The following is a 22,409-nucleotide window of genomic DNA, read 5'->3' on the forward strand; positions in this document are numbered from 1 at the left end:
CCTTGAAGAGTTCTGGAAGGAACATTATAACATCTTTTCCTGTAGGGTTAACTGAGAAATCCTGGGCCAATGTGTCTCTAAGGACATTGAAATCTGCCTGTATACAGGAGAGAGACTTTGAAGGCTGTGTAGGGGAGCCTGAGTATTCAATTGACCAACTTGGTTTACAACCAACCCTTAGGAACGAATTGAGTTTGTAAGTCAACAGTCCATTATACATAAAAATGGCAATGACTCTGTAGATTACTTTGAGTAATGTGGCAGTTAAGTTTAATTGTAGCAAGTTGATTGACTTGGTAACCACCTGAAGGATCAGTGAAGCATATTTCCAGGTGTGTCTGGCTGGGTCATTGAGGTATGACTTTGGGTACTATGTATGGTCCTTACTTTTCTTCTCTCTGGAGTTGTAGTCCTTTCTGTTTTCTGACCTGTATGAATGAAGCAGCTTTCTTCTACCACGCAATTCCACCATGATTTTTCTGTCCTGAAACCAGCTAAACGAGGACTAACTCCTCTGCAACCATGAGCCAAATTAAACCTCTCTTCCATAAGTTGTGTATGTCTGTCATTGTGTCCCAGCAATGGGAAAGGGACCTAATCCAGAAAATCAATACCCAAGAATCACATTCCTTGTTATGACTGTACCTAACAGTTTGGTTTAGAAGACTTTGGAAGTAGCTTCAGAAGAAGTTTTGGAAGATTTAACATGTGGGCAAGAAAAGCCTTATAATGTTGTGAGCAGAGCCTAAGGGGTGATTCTGGTTAGAGCTCAGAAGACTAGACTGCCAATAGGAATGCACACAGTAAATGCTAGTATGGTATCAGGGTTTTCAAGAGAATAGATTTAATACAGGACATATAATTTATAGGATTATTTTATAATATTCCCCAAGAAAGTCAAATGCAAAAGAGTACAAGAGATCTGTCTGCACATTAGAGATTTGAAGAATCCAGCCAGAGGCCTGGAACTCACAGCAATGTCCCACACAAGTCCAGCTGGAAGTCTAGAGCCCACGACAATGTCCCATGCAAGCACCAGGAAGACACAAAGGCCAGTGGTGGAAGCTAGAAAGTCTGGGCTGGTGGGGTGAAGGATCTGTGCCAGAAGGCCAAGGGATCTGCCCTGGAGCCAGGAATGCTCCAGGAGAGGACCTGAGTTCCTCTAATGATAAGAATACCTGAGTTCGTATCAGAAAAAAAACAGTCACAACAAAGTTTCTCCTGGGAAATCAGCAGCATGCACTCTTCCTCTCTCATTTTCCATTTATGCCATTGAAAATAATCCTCAGGTGGATCTTCCAAGCTCAGATACATCCTGCTTCAGTTCATCTGGGCATACCCACTTAAACTGACCATCAGTTAATCAACCACAGCTAGGCTCAGGAAGTTTCAGTTAGGAGCAAGGACTTCATTGGCAATTGGACTAGAGGCCATGTCTGTTACAGTGATAAGAAAAAATTTCCCATGCCCTGAGACTTTGTAGGAGGCATGGATTAAGGACAGCTAACTAATTAATTTGGTAAAAGAAATTTCAAGACATCCCAACAGCCAGCCTGTGACATGTATACCTCTGGCTGAGAGGTATGAGAATCAGTGACAGAAGGCAGAACACAAAACATTTGAAAATCTTAAATTCTGGTCCCAAAGAAATCGTGTATACATTTGTGGCAAAAGGAGATATGGTTGTTAAAGAGGTTGCTAAAGAAACACTTTGTACAGGGACAAGAAGAAAGATGCCTTGAGGGCATTTCAGAAATCAGCAAGACCCCACTCATCACAGGTTTTGGATTACAAAATGTCAACTTTTCATTTGAGAAGAGATCCTCTCAAAATACTTCTTTAAAAACAGAGAAATAAAACTTTCTTAGAGGACAATTGGAAATGTTGCCCATAATTCAACCTGCAGTACAAAAAGCATTAAAGCAAATTCCTTGAGGTAAAATTGAGGCATTATAATGCAACATAAAATTTACAGAATATAAATTTTTTTTTGGTGCCGGGGCCAAACTCAGGGCCTTGTGCTTACAAAGCAGGCACAGTATCACTGAGCTAAATCCCCAGCCCAAAATATAAATTTCTCTAGTAAATATAAATACATAACAAATGCAATAATGCAATACTGTCATGGTCATCTATAATCATCTTTAATATAAAAGTTAAAAGAATTAAGAGTGTAGGAGATGGAAATTGACTATCGATTACATAAGATGTAGGAAGGAAAAGAAAAGGGTATACTTTTTATATTCAATGGAAAGTAAGTTATCATCTTAAAATATTATGTTAGAACTATAACCTTTAACTAAGCCTGAGAAAAAATGCAAAAAAAACCCTGAACACACATACACACACACACACACACACACACACACACACACACACACAAAATGAACCAAAACATATCAGTGCAAAATATCATCAGATCACAAGAACAAAGCAAGAAAAGAAAAAACAACTCAATAAGAAAAATAAAGGAATGAATTTTTAAGTATAAACAATTCATACAGAGAGGACTAGTGTGCTCAACATGCATATTGTAAAATACTCAAACTCACCAGAAATGGCATGCAATTTTACTCATCAAACTGATAAAAATGAACAATTTTGCAACCCTACATTTTGTTGACAGTATGGAACAGGAAATACTCATACGGTATCATTTGGATGTAACTTTATAAGATCACATTAGAGAAAATTTGACAATACCCCCAAAAATGCATCTGTTCAGACTTTATGATATTGCAGATTTTCTCTGAAGAAACACTTATATACATATAAAAGCATGTATAAAAATCCTAATAAAATTAAATGTAATGGTGAACTATAGAAAAAAAACAAATACAAAACTAGTGAATATTTAAATTTAAGATATTACCATAAAAGACACATTGCTATTAATCTGCCTCAAAACATCACCCATCACTTTGAATGTACTTCTGCATCAATTTTGGCAATATGTCTTTTATAATGTGTACTATATTCCCCTGGAAAATAATGGGATGAAACATCACAAATGCAATATTGAGCAAAAGAAAAAAAAACAAGATAATGAACAACATATGCAGTAAGAAGACATTTACTTATATACTTATTTTACATTCCCCTCAGTAATTACTTCCTGGCAGTAAGACTGTTGCTCATCTATTCCTCTGTCATATTGCAAATATAGGATATAAGCACAATAGAACTCAATTTTTAAAATTTTACTACCTACCATCTGTCTCTTTTCTTCCCTGGTGAGGGCAATCTTGTTTCGTCTTGGTGAAAGACCTGTTTTCCTATAATGTCTAGTGAGAATATCAAAGTGCCCAATTTTTTCCAGGTCAAGATATAGGCACACAGTATAGGTGAGGGCAAATAATTTCCCTACAATCAAAACCTTGAGCTGAATGTTCAGTATATTTAAATCCTTGAAATTGATTTATTGGACTACAGTATCTAAAATATTGTCCGTCTTTTTGTACTATCAGCCTTGATTTTTTGCTATTGAATTTAGCTGCCATTTTCCCTTTAGTTTTTATACATACATGACCCTTCTGCGACATATAATCTGAGTTATTTTCTATTTTACAGCCATAAATGTCTAATACATGGAATGAGATGGTAACCTTTCACCAAATCACCTTCATAGCAACTTAACATAGAAAACTAAGTTGAGAAATTTCATTTAATAAATAGAATGTCACACTGTAAAAATTTCCCATTCCCTCAGTGAATAATTTCTGTGGTTCTGTTTCTCTCCTTCAACCAATGAACTGAAACATCAAATATATTCTTCTCTCCAAGAATCTCACTGAGCCATTTTCTCCAAGTTTCTTGAATCCATCTGGGATAATCAGCATGCTATCATTGTGACAAAATATTGGGCATAAACAACTTAAAAGGAGGAATGTTTATATTGGCTCATGGTTTCACAGGGTTCAGTCCATGTTCAATTGCCCTTGTCACCTTTCCCCTTTTTGTGAGGCAGGGCATCACGGTTGGGTATGAGGCAGAGGAGGCTGCTCCTGGAAGCCAGGAAGTAAAATGAGGGGCTAAAGTGGTTTAGATCTCTACATCCACTTCAAAGCCACCTCCCTAATGACATGACTTCCTTCCACAAGGCTCTACATCCTAAAGCCAAAGAGCACAACATTCTGGCAACCAAACCTTCAATACACAGCTGTTTGGGGACATGATATTCTACTCCTGGTCCCAAATGCTCATGTCCTCCACAAAATCCAAAACACATTCAGTTTCGAAAGTCTCCAAATTCTCATATAGCTCAACAGTCCAATTTCAAGATATCCTCTGAGACTGAATTTAGCTCTGATTGCCTGTAAAAGTAATAATTTAAAAACAGATTACATGCATTCCAGATAAAATGGTTGAGGGCAAATATTTCCATTTCCAAAGGGAGGAATAGGGGCATAGTTAAAAAAAAAAAAAAAAAGGACTGCAAGACAGAAACCTAGCATGGAAAATACTAAATCCTGTTGTTCCATGCCTGGCATCTGGGTCACATGGTGGTAGAATGTGGGCTCTAAAGGGCTTCAGCAGCCCTACCCTTGCTGACTGACTTAATCTAATGCATGACACTTCTCTTAGACTAGCTCTTCTCCCTTCTCTCCCCTTCCTTAGGCAAGCATTCCTGGGATCTCTAACTTCTGTGGTCTCCACTGCAGCTGACCCTAACCCTAACATTGACCCTACATGACAGGATTTAGTCTATATTCAGACAGCTCAAAGGTAGAAACCTAAGAGGAAAGGGCATGGCGGAGCAAAGGTGCTTAATTCATGGCAGCCAGGAAGCAAGTCAAGGGAACAGTGTCATGGAGAAAGGCCCGAGGGACTAGACATTGACCCCAAGGTCATGCCTCTATGGCCCTCCTAACCACACCCAAAAGTATTCCCCCAGTCTCCCAGGGAGGTCTGATGCCAAGCAAGTGGACACTCCATTCTAACTGTCACACACAGCCCGACACAAAGATTAGTGTGAAGGAAATTTATTAGAGAAAATTTCTGAGATCAATCTTTACCAAAGGGAAGTGAGGGGACAGGATTGGAAAGCGAAAGAAGTTGAATTTTGGTGCAATCTCAAAGAAGCATCAGCCAGACTATGAAGTTCTGAAACTGGAGTGATAGTTTAGGGACATCATGAGATGGGGTGAGGAGACAGATCTTTACACCCTCACATTTACCAGTTACTGCATGAGGCTGCATGAGGAATCACACATAGCCTTGGGCTATGTGATTCTCTTCAGCCTACGCAAAGTTTTTAATGCATTCATAAGTCAGAACTTTCTTTTAATGGTATTTCCCGAAGTGGAAGGAGTGAGTTCATTTTCTTAAAGGAACCTTAGTAAATAATGATTTTTTTCTGGTAGGCTTGTTTAAGCTTACAAATGAAAAATACTATAATAATAAGGTTAGCAGTGATAACTATCGTCTGCTTCCCTGTTTTCTTTTTCCTGTGTTAATATACCTGTCATATTTTGTCCAATAGTCAGCATCTGGATGATAGCTACTCTTCTCTCTATTCAGGCAGAGTAGAGCCACCTGAAAATACCAAATAAGTGTTGATAATACTCAAATTTACAATTCCATCTTTTAATATCTTTTCATATCTTCAACTGCTCTGAATTTTTATATACTAGTGAGACAGGAACAAAAAAAAGCCTCTTGCATTCAAAAGCTGGCCAGGCACAGCAAATACTAATCTCAGAGAAGATTACAGTGATACCATGATAACAATGAGAAGAATTAAGGCTGCTTCATCATTTTGTCTAAGCACAGGCGAAACAAAACTAAACCAAACAAAACCAAAATCACTGTGATGCCAACCACACACTAAGTTCCCCCTTCTTTAGCAAAAAGGAATGACAGCTGCTCCTAAACTTGATAAAGTATAATTTTTTCATCATTCTTATCATTATAGTCTTCTCTCTTCCTATATATGTACATACATATGTATATACACACACATACATACCTACACATGTATTTATGATACAGTAATTGCACATAGTCTTGCCTTGGCTTCTAATGCGTTTACCTCTTTTAACCTTTCAAAAATCCTTCTCCAAATGAAAGTCTAAATCTCATTATAAGTTCTTTCTGCCACCCTCTTATTTAGACATTCCCTGATTTTCTCATGTTGTGCAGCTTCCTCAATGAAATGAGTAAGCCAGTGTTCAGTGTAGACACTGGTATGTTTTGCCTTAACAGCACTGATAATGAACAGATTGCCTACACCCATGATTGCTAAGAGTTTAGCCAATAGTATGAGATCTTAAAAGAAGGAGTTTTTGTATGACAGAAAGTCCATTGAAATTAGATTTAAAAAAATCTAGCTGAATATCTTTGGTCCAGTATTAATTAGCTCAGATAATTTTGGCAAAATAATAGATTTTGTCTCATCATTGGGATCTTAATTTATTCTTAGGTATAATATTATGAATAAAGTGGTTAATTTAATAATTTCATAAATAGTACTGTCTACTCTTGGTCAGATCTTATGATAAACACTTTGATTAAATTGACAGCCAAACAGACTTGTTAGCTGTCTTGTGAGGAGAAAAAATAAAATCTAATGGAGGAGACAGACATTACTGAAATTCCAAACACACACGAAAAATTGCAATTGTGCTAAGTGAAGGAAGACCAAAGAGAGACAAAAGCATGTAATAGAGAAGCTAACCCTGCTCATGGAAGGTTAACTTGAAAAAACATTTAGCTGATAGTCTATGAATAATTAGGAATTAACTGCTGAAAGGAGGTAGTGGGGAAGACCATTCTCCGTTGACAATACCCAAACATACTCTTCTGTAAGGAATTTGAAATGGAAAAAAATCATGGTCCCTCAAGTTGTGAGAATAAGAGGCTGAGATCCAGCATGATATCTAATGGGAAAACTGACAGAGACTGAGTATGAAAATTATGTTAATTAAATTTTTTGGCTTATATCCTAATAGCTAATCTCTAGAGATCTTCAGGTTTAGTACATAGTAGCTACTAAATAACTAGGTCTCCGATTAATTTTTAATGTCATCCATGATTTAATATTCAATTTAATTAGTGGAAGAACTCATTCTTCTGGACTTCTAGAATGTATATAGCACATCTGATGATCAGCCAGCAGTCAGTTTCTGGGAGCATTACTTGATAACGTTTTCCATAAGTCTTTAGAAAAAATGTCTTGTAAGGGTACCTCAGTGTTGCTTAGCCAAAAGACATTAACTGTGGCTTGCATTTGTTCAGAAGGAGTAGTCTTCCTATTCATTCACATTTATGAATTTACAACAATATATGGGAAACAACAAATTTAGGGGAACTTTGGACAATTTTATCCCTTACTGATACTTCTAATTTTATATTGGGGAAAATCAAGGTGAGCACTCTTTGAAAACGTAGAAAAAAATTGAGCTTAGGGTTTTTTTTTTCACTAATTCCCTCTGGAAGAAATATATTGAAGTTTAATATGTATTTCAGATTCTCCTGTACATTAGTAGCTGAATGGATATCTAACATGAAGCCTTGGAATTATGTGCCACATAAAAATGGTTGTATAAAAGGTAGCGATGAAATAATAAGTAGAGGACTCTTTTCATATAGTGAGAAAATGTATAGCCAGCATTTTCATCACATTCTTTTCTTTCTCTAATTTTTCTTTGCTGGGAGAATCATGGAATTCACATCCAGTCTCTCATTTTTCATCCACAGCAAATTCTGATACAGTAATGTGACTTTTTTTCCTGAAGTCAGCAAAAAGTAGTAGTTCAGTTGCTTCTCAACTTTCACAGCTTGTTTTCTCAGTATTCTAAATGCATTTTCCATGCAAGGAAGATTACACCATGCTAGATTTGGCTGCTTTTGCTATTTTGTCAAAAACAAAAGAACATGAACGTTCCCTGTCCTTTCAACTTTCCAGCTGTTTACTTAGTGTCTTCCTTCCTTTTCTTTTCTCCTCAAATCAACTTTTACTCATTAATATAGTGAATAGGAACTCAGCCAAAATGATCTTCTTTGTATATCTTAATCACTTAATAGTTGTTAATCTACTATGTGTTTTGACAAGTCTGAAGGGTGTACCGGTAGAGACGTCTACATGGATAGGTAGTTCCTAAATGTGGCTATGTGAATTTGCATGATGACTGGTCTTTCTTAACCTCTCAAGGGCTATACGAAAAGTTGTAGGAACCAATGGACCATAAGACTTAGGTTGCTTTCTAACTCTTAATTTTATGATCCTGAGCTCTATTAGCACATGGCAGGGTTCATCTTAAAGATGCAAAATGATCTTTTTACTATGATACATTGTGTTAAATTCTCTTTCCATGGAGGATTGCATAGTTTCCTGGGCATAACATTGTTTTGGAACAGGTAAACTCAAAGTACTTTCTGTTTTAAAAGACAAACAGGAAAACTGTGGTGAGTTAAGTAGTCACTGTGTCCTGTCAATGCCGTGAAGGTGCAGGCTACTGAATAGTTCTAAAATATTGGCTCCTCGGGGAGTTAGAGAATAGGGTAGGAGATGGGATAGCATAAAAAGACACAAAAAAGCAAAATAATGTTCACAATGTGAGGTAAATATTTTATGTTTCTAAAAATGTTTGGGTCTCTTAATTCAGCCCTTGTAAATCCACCTTTACCTGAATTTGTTTATTTGTGATGATTATTTGGATGCTATCAAAATTTGTGCAATGAGATATTTGGAAAATTTATCTAAAGTAAAGTTCCAGTTTGGAATGGAAAGTTCAGAAGTGTAATTTCTCACTCAAGTCTTGGCATTTCTTTTGAAATACTTAACATAGCTTCCTTACTTTACACAAGCTGTGTCCATGCTTTGTTCATCTTTCTAGAGAGTCATTTCTTTAAACGCTGAGATGGTTCACTTTTTTGGTATTGTTTAACCTCTGTGTTTCATTAGATTAAATCGAGAACTATGTTCTCATCTGGGTATCCCAGTTCTGTGAATGATTGCTTATTAAGCTTTCAGAAATTTATTTACCACTTCAATCATAGGTCTTCTTTGCAAGCAATAAAAATTAAATCTGACTAATTTAAGCTGAGAAAGGAAATAAAAACATAATAGTTTATGTCTTCAAGAGGACTGGAGATCTAGTGTTAGAGCTTGTGAAATCAAAATGAGCCTAAAATTATGTCACAGAGTAATTCTCATGGATCGTGAAAGACCACAGATTCTAACATTAACATCATCAATGCTAGAGACTCAATTTAATGTCAATTGGATGCCTTCTTTGCAAGCAGGGATTCTTTAACAGTTTTATAAAACTAATTTCTAAATTTAAACCAATACACAAGGTCATTACTTAAACTTATAAACAAACATGGAGATAAAACTGTTAATTCAATAACTTAGTAATGTTAGAGAAAGAAAGGAGGAGAGGACAAAGAAAGAAGAGTGGAGTAGAAAGAGATAAATGGGTTAATGCCATGTTCCTAATAGCTTATTATTGGGAAAAACTTATTTTCTTGAACTTTTAACAGATTTTTCTCTTCTAAAACATTGTTGAGGTCTATGTTTACTTGCCTATGCCTAAGTTAATCCTTGGCAAAGGAAGTAAGAATACAGTTATTAGCTCACATCTATGGTGTATTTACACCTTGGGGTAGGACAGGGCTAATCTTTCTTGAGTATATTACTGTCCAATATATTGGGAGGAAATCAGATTTCTGAAATATAGAATTATGTATTTATACACAATATCTTCCATACATGATGGGTTTTTTTCAGTTTCTTAATCTATAAAATAAAGAGAGCTGGTTCAAATTATCTTTGCTTAAAGTAGTTTTACTTAAAAACACACAGATATTATATTTAGTGATTAAAATCTAATAAGGTAAATAGATACAAAACTAATTTAAAAGAGTGGTATAGTTAATTAGGATACAAGTTATAATGTGATTATATTGAAGAGATCTATTATTTGCTTACATGCCATAAATTCTTAAACATGGATCAAAAGTAACATTTATACAGGATATATTTCCATCAAGAATGTAATATAAAAATATCACAGAATCCTGAAAAATAACTGAATCTAAGGGAAATTAAAAGGAATTTTATTTTGCTGTCCATGTTTTTAATTTACAGAATAACTGATGACATTTTTTGTCACCAGTTTTTCTTAAAGTTTCCTTTCATACACACTCAAGAAAATCTAACTCATATTGCAGAATGTTTATAATTAAAGTGCTTTTCTTTTCTTTTTTTTTTAAGTTTAGACAAACTGTCACTGACTTTAATACACTGTTGACTAACAAAAAGTTGTTCAAGGCTTTAGCTTTGAGCTTGATAAAAACGTCAGGGTATGTTTGAGAAATCTGTCCTTATTATACTATAAAAGTAACTGTAATACTTTAATATTTTCAAAAGAATAAAAAGTCAATTATTTTTCCTTTATAAGTAAAGTTAGAATATCTCATTTGATATTTTGACAATCATGATTTTGGTTTGCCTATATATTCTGGGGTGAAGGATAAGACAAGTTGGCCAAAATGAAAGGAGATTTTTACCAGACTACCTTGTGGTATTCTTCAGTAAATTCATAAGGAAACATTTTCCAACACAGCGGTGTACCCAGTGCTTTGAAGTAAAATCAGTGGCCTAAAGCCCTGTCTCATTTTGGTAAAAGTAGAACAGAAATGAATCTCCAACTTCAGAATTACATACTTGTTAGAATGGAGCTTGGATGAAAATGTTAAAATCATTAACTAGAGAAGGAAATGTCTCCATTAGTTCAATCTATTAACCAAAAGTTTCACAGGAAAATAAAAATCTGCTAAGAAAAAAAAGAATGTACATTTGAATTATATGCAATCTGTCATTCTGTAAGAATGGCTAGAATTCAAAAATCTTTGTAATAATATTATATCTGGTGAAATCAAATTCAAATATAATGCCTGGGATTCCACCTTTTCTAAAGAAATTAAACTAATTATATAATTTGTTAATACTCGGAAAATTCCAATTCACAAGTACTGTATAAAAAATAGGATAAATAATAAATGGGGTATATCAATGAAAAGCTATTTGGGATTCTTCCTTCTCCAAAGAAGAAATTAAACTAATCATATAATTTGCTAATACTCTGCAAATTCTGATTCACAAGTACTGTATACAAAATAGGATAAATAATATATGGGATATATCAATGAAAAGCTACAATCAATAATTCCAATTCTTGCTACCTTGGCAAGGTACTGTACATATACTACATCAATATAATAGAAATGGCACAGTCTCTGAGGACACATTCCACATTTTATTTACATTTTAAGACTAATCTCAAAATCACCTATCCATACACCTATTTCCTTTTGTTGACTTCACCTAAACTTAAATGCATGGTTTACTTAACAAAGACTGTAAACAAATATTTACCATGTCTGTTACATGTAACACACAGGAACAGCTTTTGACAGAAATTCATCACCCCCCCAACATTTTTTATTATAAATATAGGTATCAAAACAATCCTGAACATATTTTTGGTACTACTAGTAGTCAGCACCCACATTGCTTCAAAAATTAACACAATTTGTGACAATATTCATTGTACCTGCTACTTTGAACAATTTCAAACTGTAGCTCTTTCACTAAGCAAGATGGATAAGCATGCCATTTCTGTTTTTCCTTCTTGAGATTTTACTTTTCAGAAACACGTGTTTCCACTGACATTGACAATTCTTGCCATCCTTTCATCTTGTAAACCTGAATTCTATTTGAAGTACTCCAGGTTCATGTTTAAGTGACAGTGCCTTTAAGAGAAAGGAAAATTGTGCCACATTTTTCCTTCTGTTAGCTGAATACATAATGGGTGTACATATATTAAATATATTATTACAAATGTCAAGGTCATCTTTACCAGCTGGAATTCTTTTACTTAATGTGTGGGTATTTTGCATTGTGATATTTAATCAAGACATTAATATGAGTAGAAGGTTGTTGATTTAAGACAAGTTTGAGATCCACTAAAACTAACTGTTGTATGTTTGTCCTTCTGGTGGTTGTGGAAGCTTCATATTTTCTTTGGACATCATTAGACGTCTTAGCTCTTGAAGTACAACTTTAATGCTATATGAATTCTGCCATTTTGCTAATACTGGTATGCTGCGTGCATCCACCATTCCACTGGAATTATTTGTTCCATTCATATTAATTTTTGTTACAAATCTAACTGATGGAGGAGCTTCTGGGTATTTAGGTCCACATTCTACTTTCAGGCTATATATTCTGTTTTCATAATTTGTCTTTTTTCCTCTCTATCTGGAATGTTTTCCCAATCAGCACCTTCAGAAATCCTACCAGTCAGTCCTTTAAGGCTCATTCCAAAGGCAACTTCCTCCATTGTTCAGCTTTCCTTAATTATTCCAGCCTTGGTGGCCCAATAATCATGCCTGTCCACCTTGTAAGTGTCATATCTTCATCATCTTCAAGGCCCCAGCTAACCGTACCATCGCCTACTCCTTTTTGTCCTTCTTCAAGTTCTTCCAACAAGTGAAATTTACGAGGAACTTTAACTCCTGTGGAGACCGCCATCTTCTCCTACAGCCGTAAAGTGCTTTTCTTTTCAATGGATGACATACTATTTTGCATTTGGATATCAAATGCTTCTAAGAATTGCTGTAATTTGAAAATAATGACTACTCCTATCAAATTTTAAAGATTTTAAAGTTTAAGAATTGCTTTTCCATTTATGATATTCTATACTCTTCAATACCAAAATATGAGGAAGATAAAACTATTCTCTATTTTTAGAACATACACAGTTGGAACCTCAGTCAAATAACTTACAACTTCCAAAACTGGGAGAGTAAAATCCAGGTTCCTGGACTCTAAGTCTAGTGCTCATTGTGCCACTGAGGTTGTGTTTTCTTTTTCCAAAAGAAAACTATGTTCAAATCCAAAGGCTTGGATTTAACTGGAAATTCAGAAATAGTCACAGTTAGATGGGAATTTGTCCTTCCTAACACAATATCCAAAGCATCAATTGTCTATGTTCCACTTTAAAAATAAAGGAATCTCATAGAGTAAATTTCCTTAAAGGGAATGTAACATCAGCTAAAATGATGTTTATCAAAATAGGCCAGGGATTTAGCTCAGTGGTTTCACCTCCTGCTGCGCGAGTGCAAGGACCCGAGTTGCATCCCAGGTACCACAAAATAAAACTCACCAAGGTGACTATTGTGATGGTGCCAGCATCAGTCCTCCTGTTATGGAAGATATCCTGTGCTAATTAGTAAAGATGAGGGTTCATATTAGATTCCTTCCACCTACTATGTGACCCAAGAGGCAGGCTTCAGCACTGTTAGAGAAGATTATTCTAGTGTCCCTTCTAGCTCTCGTGTGCTAATTTCTTAAGTACAAATTTTGGATGCAAGAGATGGAAGAATGATAGACTATTAAAACAAAAAGAGATCCTCATGATGTTTTATTCTGAATACTTTACAGCTGAAGAGACCTTGGTCTGGAAAAGGGAAGTGACCTACCCAACTACATACAAAATTAGCATGCTGTATTCACCTTCTTGTAGCTCAGAAGTACCTCAGTTTCACACTGAGTGCTACTGATTCTTTTCTCTAGCCTAGGTATCAAAGTCAGCAAAACTTAACAAAGACAAGCAAAAGTGATTAGCTTATTGGTGTTTGTTAGTAGGAACAAGGCCCGTGAGTTCAGTTTCAAGCAGTTAAGCAATTCCAGGGCCTTGGACAAATCACTTATTTGTCATGGTTTCAGTTTCTTCCAGTATAAGAGAAGAGATTAGAATACATGAAGCACTGACGATAAGGATGTTATAGGAATTACATGTGTTCATTTATTTGCTTTATCATCAACATTGTTCTAGGTGCTGGGTTGCAGAGCCAAACAAAGCACATACATTTTCTATCTTCAAGGAAGATGCATTCTCCTCCGAAGCAAAGAGAATGTCCTTTACAAAAACATGTTTATAAATGCATAGGAATGTTACACATCATGAGGGGCATTGAAAGGCGGAGGCCAGTGATCTGTGACCACTTTAAACATACCAGAGAATAGATGCTCACAACCATCTTATGATGCAATAAGAAAGCCTCCATCAGATGTCAGTGCTCTGCTCTTGCACTTTCCAACCTCTGGAACTATGAGCTAAGTAAACCTCTATAAATTACCTTGTTAGTCTGTGGTATTTAGTTATAGTCACAACAGAGAAGCATGGGAAAGAAATTATTGAGTTTGTAGTTTGACAGAATTAATAAAACTTTTTTAAAATACCCAATATTTATTGCTGGAGAAGTCAAACATGAGAGGAACAACTTTTCATGTTTGTATTTGAGAACCTTTCCTAGCTCTACATTTCATCAGAAATATTGATCTTTTAGGAAAAATCATTTTGTTTAAATTTATTCTATGTCATATTTTGTGGGACAGATGGATGAGTGACTTCTGATGGTTAAAAATACAACCCAAAGAAGAATAAATCAACTAAAAGATGATGATGTTAATATTTTAGTAAATCTGTCATATGCATTTGCAAAGCCACATACATTTCATTTTCTGTGTAAAAACTGACACTGTCATAAAATAGTGGAATCACCTTTCTCTATAGAATTACAAAAGTTGTTTTACATGTCTAAAAGCTTTCAAATAGAAGGATAAAGAGTAAAAAAAAGAAAAATAATAATCACATAGCCATAATTATTCTTAGAATTTTATGTAAATTAAAAATCACAAGAGAACAGATCATGTAGTTCATAAATAAAAGCAATCTGTCTGACTGATGTAATTATACAAAAGGAAAATGCTCTATGTGCAATAAAAAATATGTGATGTTTAATAGGGAACTTTCTTACAAAGAAAATATTTGGTCAATGTTTTTACAAAGAGCAAAATAAAGTCTCAATAACTTTTGTCAACTATACCAAAATTGCAACATAGTAAATGGTTTTAATACTTCAAATAAAAGATAGAAATTGTTATGTTGTGTAAAAAGAACAAGGTTTACCTTTAAATTTTTATCACAATTACTTTTAAGGAGACAATAAATTAATAGTGAAAACTGGAAATATTTGCATCATATAAAATGACTCAAAATCAAGATACAGTGGCTACATAAATACAAAAAGGTATATTTCAGAGAAATGCATACAACCAAGAAAAGAAAATCATAGCTTTATGTTACCATTGATAGATAGTCTTTAGTTCACCAACAGGAAAAAAACAATCCCCAATGCAATTTCACTAAAATCAAATCTGTGCTTCAACATACACACAACAAAATTAACAGAAATGAAAGGAGAAATAAGTCTAAAACAATAGAAAATTTTCAGACTTTTCTGTCCTTAATCAATGGAGAAAATAAACAGAAAAACAATAAGTTTGTGGAATAGTTGAACGACTAGCAAATTGACTATATTGTCCCTAGTAGGCCATTCAACCTAAGATTAACAGAACAGTAAGCTTTTCAGTTACACAAACACCATTCACTATGACCCTTTGTCCACCAAAAAATTCTAATCAATTCAAAGTTCTTTAAGTCATACAACATATATTCCCTGGCCACATTGAAATAAAAGTAGAAATCTATACCAGAAGGATATATGGGTTATCCTCAAATATCTGGAAGTCAAACCATAACTTTTTACATAATACAAGAATCAAAGAAATCATAGACATTATTTAAAGTGTGTTAAATTGAATAAATGGAAAACAATGTATAACATCTGTCAAGTTTCAATGAAAGAGTAAGTAATAGGAAATATATAGCACTATGGTACTTAAATTAAGCATTCAAAAATTAATGGCAGTAGCTTCTATTTTAAGAAACTAGAAAAATACAAATTAACCTTAAAGTAAGCAAAAGATAGAAAACAAAAATCAATACAAATGATGAAAGAAAGCTGGTACAGAAAACAATAAAATTAATAAATCTTTAGTCACATTGAACACAACATGAAGAGAAAGAAACATGAGGATAATACAGATATTAGAAAAAATAACGGAATTTTATAAACAAACTTATAGCAATGAATTTAACAACACATTAAATGGACAAATTTTATAGAAGACATGAACTGCAAACAATACCTCAGTAGATATAGATATTATTCACCTGTTTCTCTATTAAAAATTCAATTCATATTTGAAATATTTTTAATTTATTTTTTAAAACTGAAATTGAATTCATAGCTAAGAACAACTTTTTGGGCCTTCACAATCCAGGTCCAGATCACTTCACTAGTAATTTGTATTTAACATTTGGGAAAAAATAATTATCAATCAACCCAAAGTCCTCTAGAAGATAGTAGAAAAAATAACAGCTTCAATTCACTCTAGAAATCCAGTTTAAGACATTATCAAAATAAAGTAATGATATTGAAGAAAATGAGACACCAATACTCAGATGAATATAGATGAAGGACTATTTAACAAAATTATACAAATCAAATTCCGAGAATCCATATAACAGATTGTGATCAGATTGGGCTCATTTTAGAAATGAAAGATTCAGTTAATATTTCTTAATTAATATAATTTACCTTTTAAGCAAACTAAAAACAGCAAAACATGATCATCACAAGATAAACAAGATCGGGCCAGGGATTTAGCTCAGTGGTTCCTCCGCCTGCCTCACAAGTGCAAGGTCTTGAGTTCTATCCCTGGTACCCAAAAACAACAACAACAACAACCACAACAACAAAAACAAGATAAACAACATTTATCTAAGTTCAGTGTCAATATGTGACTGTAAGAAGATAACCTTATTGCCTAAGTAAAATATACTGAGAAATCAATAAAATAGCTATGAGAAATAATGTTACAGAGTATTCAGATCAATATACAAAAGTTAATTATGCTATAAACAATTAGAAATATAGTTTATATACAACAAGAAATATGAATTTGTGCCGATGAGTTTAAGAAATTATTTTCAAGATCTGGAAATTACCTAAATCAATGGAGATCTATCAGAAGCAAATGGATCAGAAGATGTTACTGCTAAGGTAGCAGTTCTCCTTATTTAATCTGTAGATTCAACAGAATTCCAAATAAAATCTAAGACTTTTTGTAGAATAGGCAAGAATACTTGAAAAAGAACAAAATTAAAAGAATTAAATTACTTCAGAAGTCGCTATAAACTGCAATTTATAAAGGTAAACTAACAAATACGGCATTGTATTCTGAAGAACTGCCATATCAGTCAGCAGAACAGTAGAATCCAACAGTAATACTCATAAATGCTCAATTAATTTCTAATTAAAGTGGAAGAATATTGAGGGAAGGATAATCTTTTGGCACAAATGTGTTAGATTAATTTACATACATATTAAAAAGCTGTAAACCTTAATCTTTACTGCACTCTATACTTAGAAAGTGGCAAAGAAAATTATAGACATCAGTAGGAAAAAAAAATAAGCTATAGAAGTTTAGACAAAAATATATGAAGAAAGCATTTTTAACCAGATGTAGGTAGTGTTTTTAGGGGACAAAAATGTGAAACATGAAAACCAAACCCTATAAATTTGCCTTCTACAAAGTTAAGTTTGCTTTTAATTGAAAGCTGAAAAATGTCAATTCATACCCTAAAGCACTTCCTGTAGCTGGCTATGGTGCCACACATGAAGTCCTAGCTACCTGGAAGGCTGAGGGGGCAAGATTGCCTGAGCCCCTGGGTTTGAGACCAACCTGGGCAACATAGCGAACCCCCATCTGAAAATCAAAACAAAAAAACAATGTGAGAAACACACATCTTCTAAAATATTTGTATGTAGTATAATGTAAAGCCCCTTATAAGTCAAAAATCCAATTAAAAATAGAAAACAATTTGAATGGACACTTTGCCAAATTATATGAACAGTGTAAATAACCCATAAGCGTGTAAAAGATACTGAGTATCATTAATTCCCAAGCAAATAACACTACCTACACAGTAATGGCTAACTCTAAAAGGAATATATCAAGTGCTGACTAGGATTTAGCACAACTGAAAGAATCATGAGTAACATGCGAATCATACAGAGATTTTGGATAAGGTTAGTGATTTTTTTAATATACATCTATGAAATGACTATGCAATCGTATTTCTAAATATTTATCACAGAATAATGGAAATATGTTTTCATACAAAGATTGCACTCAAATTCTTATTGCCACTTTCTTCATCATAATCCCAAACTTCAAGAATCCAAGTGTCTACAGACTCATAAGTGGATATACAAATTGGTGTTTATATGTGCAATGGAATTCTGGTCAGTAACCAAAATAAATGAATCATTTACATGTGCAGAAAATGGACATTAAAATCATTATGCTAAATAAAAGAATCTATACACAAAATACTACGTATTATGTGATTCCATTTATATAAAATTCCAGAATACTCAAAACTGTAGAGACCGAAAACAGATTCGTTATTGCTACCAGTCAACCACTGATATGAGTGGAGGGCATGGGCTGAAAAAAAAATCAGATTGGATTTGGAGTGATAGATTCTATACAATGATTTTTTTTGTGGTGGTTATATAACTATAAACATTTACCAAAACTCATTGAATTGTAACCTGTCTCTAGATTGATGAATTTATCATAAGTAAATTACACACCATAGACTTAATTCAAAATTATAACAATCAATCCTTGAAAACAAGAAAGAAATGGAAAAAATGGAAATAAAGTCTTTGTAAATAGGGAAAGGTGGAGGGCGTGAAGGGAGGGCTAGGAATGGGGAAAAAATAAGAACTGAGATGCATTATGTAAAGGTACAATTCCCAATGAGAAATGTAATTGTGTTGTATACCTACAATGTACCAATAAAAGAATTTAATACAAAAAAAAAAGAAATCTGTGAGCCTATTTTACATTTCTTCCATCAGGAAAAAAGGACTTAAATAAATAAGCAAGAAAATCTTTTCTTTCTGTAAAAGCCTTCTATAGTTCAGAGAAGTAGAAAATATATTTATGGTGTTTATTTTGAATAAAACAGTTCCTGTTAGTGGGGTGGGCTATTCATAGAGCCCAGTGGAAGTGTGTGACTTGTTTAATTTGTTCTAAGCCTTGTGGCTGAAAAATCTGTCAGAGAGAATATAGGTGGGGATGCCTCCTGCTGGTGTCATGATCTAAATATCAATTGTATTAGCTTAGTTGGATGTCCTTGGAACCATGTGAGATATTTCTTTATCATCATATTTTGCATTATGTATTGTACTCAATGAATTCATTGAGGCTAAATTGATATTTGAAAATAATGACACTTAATCATTGTAAGCATAAATCAGCATTGCTCATTAATATTTAGCTACACTTACATAATTTAAGGCATGGTGTAGATCTTACACATTATGAAATACAAAGGAGAAAATATATAGGTTGGGAAATTTTTAAAAGCCCTCCTGGAAGAGATGGCAGTGTTTCATTGTGGGAACTGTACAGTCTTTGAAATTTGAATATTTACATCCAGAGGAGCTGTTTACAAATTTTAGCTCCCCTCTTTACTATCCGAATGATGTCGAACAAGTAAATTAACAATACAGAGCCTTCTTCACAAATTTTTCCAACTTATTGTGAAAATTCAATGAAATAACGTTAGTGAAAAGATCTGTGAACTACAAATTAATATACTAAACCTTACTATATTGTGCTTGAATTTTTATTTCTAATGCGGTTATTTCAGAGTCCAGCTGGATGCTCAGATACTGTTCACTTTTATTACTAGACTGGCTGTACTTGGCATGGGAAATGCTGAAGGACAAGTAGGAACCTGAGCGCTTCAGATGAAAGAAGTGGCATAAGCAAAAGGCTTAGGGTGGAGGAGAAAATAGTAAAGACAGGATTGGGAAAGTGAATAACTTGTCTGGAACATAATTTAAAGTGCTGGGAGGGGAGGTAAGAGAAACACAACTTGGAAAGATAAATATAGGTCTCTTTGCAGAAAGGCTTGAGAGTGAGGGTGAATGGTTTTAGTCTACTTCAAAGACAGTGGAGTTTTTGAGGAGATGGGTAATATGGTCAAGATTTACATGAGACAGTTTATGCTGGCATTGTTGAGAGGAGAGTAGAGAGAAAGGAGGATGGAAAAATGCTTTGAAGGATTCTGCTTTCATCCAACACGACATCCTGGGGCTTATTCCCATTATACCCCTGATATCAGAGACACCTGCACATGTGCACAGTCAGAGAAGGCCCAACACATTAAAAAGTCAGGAGCAAAATTACACCATGAAACTCTGCCTTTACTTTTTATCCTTCATAGTAGAGATGCTCACTACCCCACACCCTTCTCCTCAGCTGCTCTGCCATGTTATACCATACTGCAGCCCAAGTAACTAGAGACATTTCACCGTACTGCTTCCATAGTACAGTTGTGAAACCATTTGTCAAGTAGCCACAGTTCCTTTTATTCAGCCTCTTCTTAATGAGTTTTTGAAGGATTCAGTAACCTTTGAAAATCAATTTAGTCTTGTCATGAAGCTGTCCCTTGAAAACACAGACACAGTACCCCAGCTGGACACACTGCAAACAGGACAAAGGATTACCTGAAGAAATTGCAAATCTCAGGGCAAACAGGTCAGCATAACTGTACCTCCCAAATCTGATTGTATCGGAATTTATCAGCTTCCCTTTCTAAAGCAAAATGTTTATGCTCAGCTATTTCCATGTTCCTGCCCAGAAAACATCCACATGGGCCTATGACCATACTCCGAATGATTTTATGACATGGTTCAAAAATGACTCTTTTGAGGAGACCGTACATTATCCTTGCCAGTACACTGTGGGAAATAGAACAAAAAAGAAAATCAGGGCCGGGGATTTAGCTCAGTGGCACCATGCCTGACCTGCAAATGCAAGAACTTGAGTTGGATCCCTGGTACAAAAATTTTTTAAAAATTAAATTCTTATCTTTTATTGTAGATGTTTAAAATTTATGTGTCACAATAACCTCATAAGTGAACACTGTCACTATAAATAACTTTATAAGTGAAGACATTGAATTTCAGATAGTGTAAAAAAAAAATATGCTCCAAAGCAGACAACTAGTACATTATGGAATCAAGATTAGAACCTGGGCCATCTTACTTCAGAGTCTACATGCTTCAACGCTATGGTATATGCCATACAGCTCTAACCTGTGTCATAAATCTTATGATTCTGTGTATTGAATTATAATGAAATGTGTCTAGGTCTCTCTTTCCAACAGACAATCCGATGAAAAAAAAACACCCTTAGAATAACGCCTGCCAAAGAGTTTAATAAATGATGCCTAATATTAATTTGGTTATTAAAATAGAGAAGGAAAACAATTTTTCTTTGGGAAAATTTCTTCTTCTTATCTAGAAGCTGACAAAAGACTTAAAAAATAAAAAGGATTTTCATAGACAAAACTTAGTAAGAATGCTGGCCAAGGTGGACACACATGCATAAAGAAGGAGGAAGAAGTTGAACTTGCAGAAACTGTAGCGGAATTAAAAGATCAGTGTTAGGAATTCTGTAGTGAGAAAAGAAGGCTGAAATATGGCCAGAGCCTAAATTAAAGATAATTTGTATCTTTTTTCAATGGAGAAGACATTAATAGGCATATTAGGAGGTAAAGGACCAGAATATATGCATTTTACAAAAATAATTTTGGAAAAACAGAGTGGAGGATGAGTTGAAGACAATAAATAGTAGGAAAACCAGTAGAGAGATACAGTAAGTTGCCCATTATTAAGGGCAACTAATTAAAGACTAACATATGTGGAGTGCTTACTATATGCCAACCACTACCCTGAGCTCATTAACTATACCAACTAATTTAGTCTGTACAATAGATGTATGAAAAGAACATTTATTAATTCCATTTCTCATCACTTTGGTCTCAAAAGTGTCCTGTTCTGGACTATACAATCACATGGTCAACTTACTTGTGTAGCAATATTTTCCTGAGTGAGGAGACATGGTTACAGCCATGTGAAACAGTGCTGTTATATATCACATACAGGGTTCAGTAGATGTGTTGGGAAAGCTCAAAAGACAGGAGCCTTGAGTATAAATTCTGATTCTACCCTGGCATTAATTAATTTATCAATCATCTTTGACCATAAGAGTAAAGTTTATTTGTTAGATGGGATATTAGAAATCATCCAATTTGACAGATACATGTATAAACATTTATGTGCATGTGGACACACAAACACCATAGATGGTACTCAAGGAAGGTCTTAATAGTCCCTTATCACTAGTAATATTGTAAGCTAAATTTGGAATATTATAGAATATACACTTTTCTTTTTTATCTGAAAACAAAGTCCCTATCATTTTAAATTATTTTCAGAGTTAAGTCATTTATTTTGGATTACTTATAAAAAGCTGAATCCCATAGAAAAAAAGAATGTTTTACACTATTAATGTCAGAGCCAGAACTAAAACCTATTTTGCCCTTTTCTTTCAATATCAT

The 22,409-nt window shown here is 34.2% G+C and overlaps 1 protein-coding gene and 1 long non-coding RNA gene across 2 annotated transcripts in view; one reads left to right on the forward strand and one right to left on the reverse strand.

Annotated features, from left to right (window-relative positions):
- The window catches only part of LOC147825390 (uncharacterized), a 109,810-nt gene that overhangs the window by 9,586 nt on the left and 77,815 nt on the right, over positions 1 to 22,409 (forward strand). The gene's annotated exons all lie outside the window — the stretch shown is intronic.
- LOC101705426 (ubiquitin-conjugating enzyme E2 variant 2-like) lies at positions 11,844 to 12,547 on the reverse strand. The gene is made up of 2 exons (XM_004834777.4): positions 12,378 to 12,547; positions 11,844 to 12,262 (listed from the first exon to the last, which is right to left on the reverse strand). The coding sequence occupies exons 1-2, from the start codon at positions 12,539 to 12,541 to the stop codon at positions 11,980 to 11,982; spliced, it is 447 nt and encodes a 148-aa protein (XP_004834834.2). The 5' UTR covers positions 12,542 to 12,547; the 3' UTR covers positions 11,844 to 11,979.

This window comes from Heterocephalus glaber, unplaced genomic scaffold (genome assembly GCF_053883595.1).
Source record: "Heterocephalus glaber isolate CG9 unplaced genomic scaffold, H.glaber_assembly_v1.0 deba00001504, whole genome shotgun sequence".
NCBI classification, from domain to species: domain Eukaryota; kingdom Metazoa; phylum Chordata; class Mammalia; order Rodentia; family Bathyergidae; genus Heterocephalus; species Heterocephalus glaber.

What these genes read in the sequence shown, in the direction of transcription:
- LOC101705426 (XM_004834777.4), bottom strand. Translation starts at nt 12,541, where the DNA reads ATGGCGGTCTCCACAGGAGTTAAAGTTCCTCGTAAATTTCACTTGTTG. An exon ending in ATGATTATTGGGCCACCAAG is followed by an intron (nt 12,263 to 12,377) that starts GCTGGAATAATT and finishes TTCCAGATAGAG; the next exon opens with AGGAAAAAAGACAAATTATG.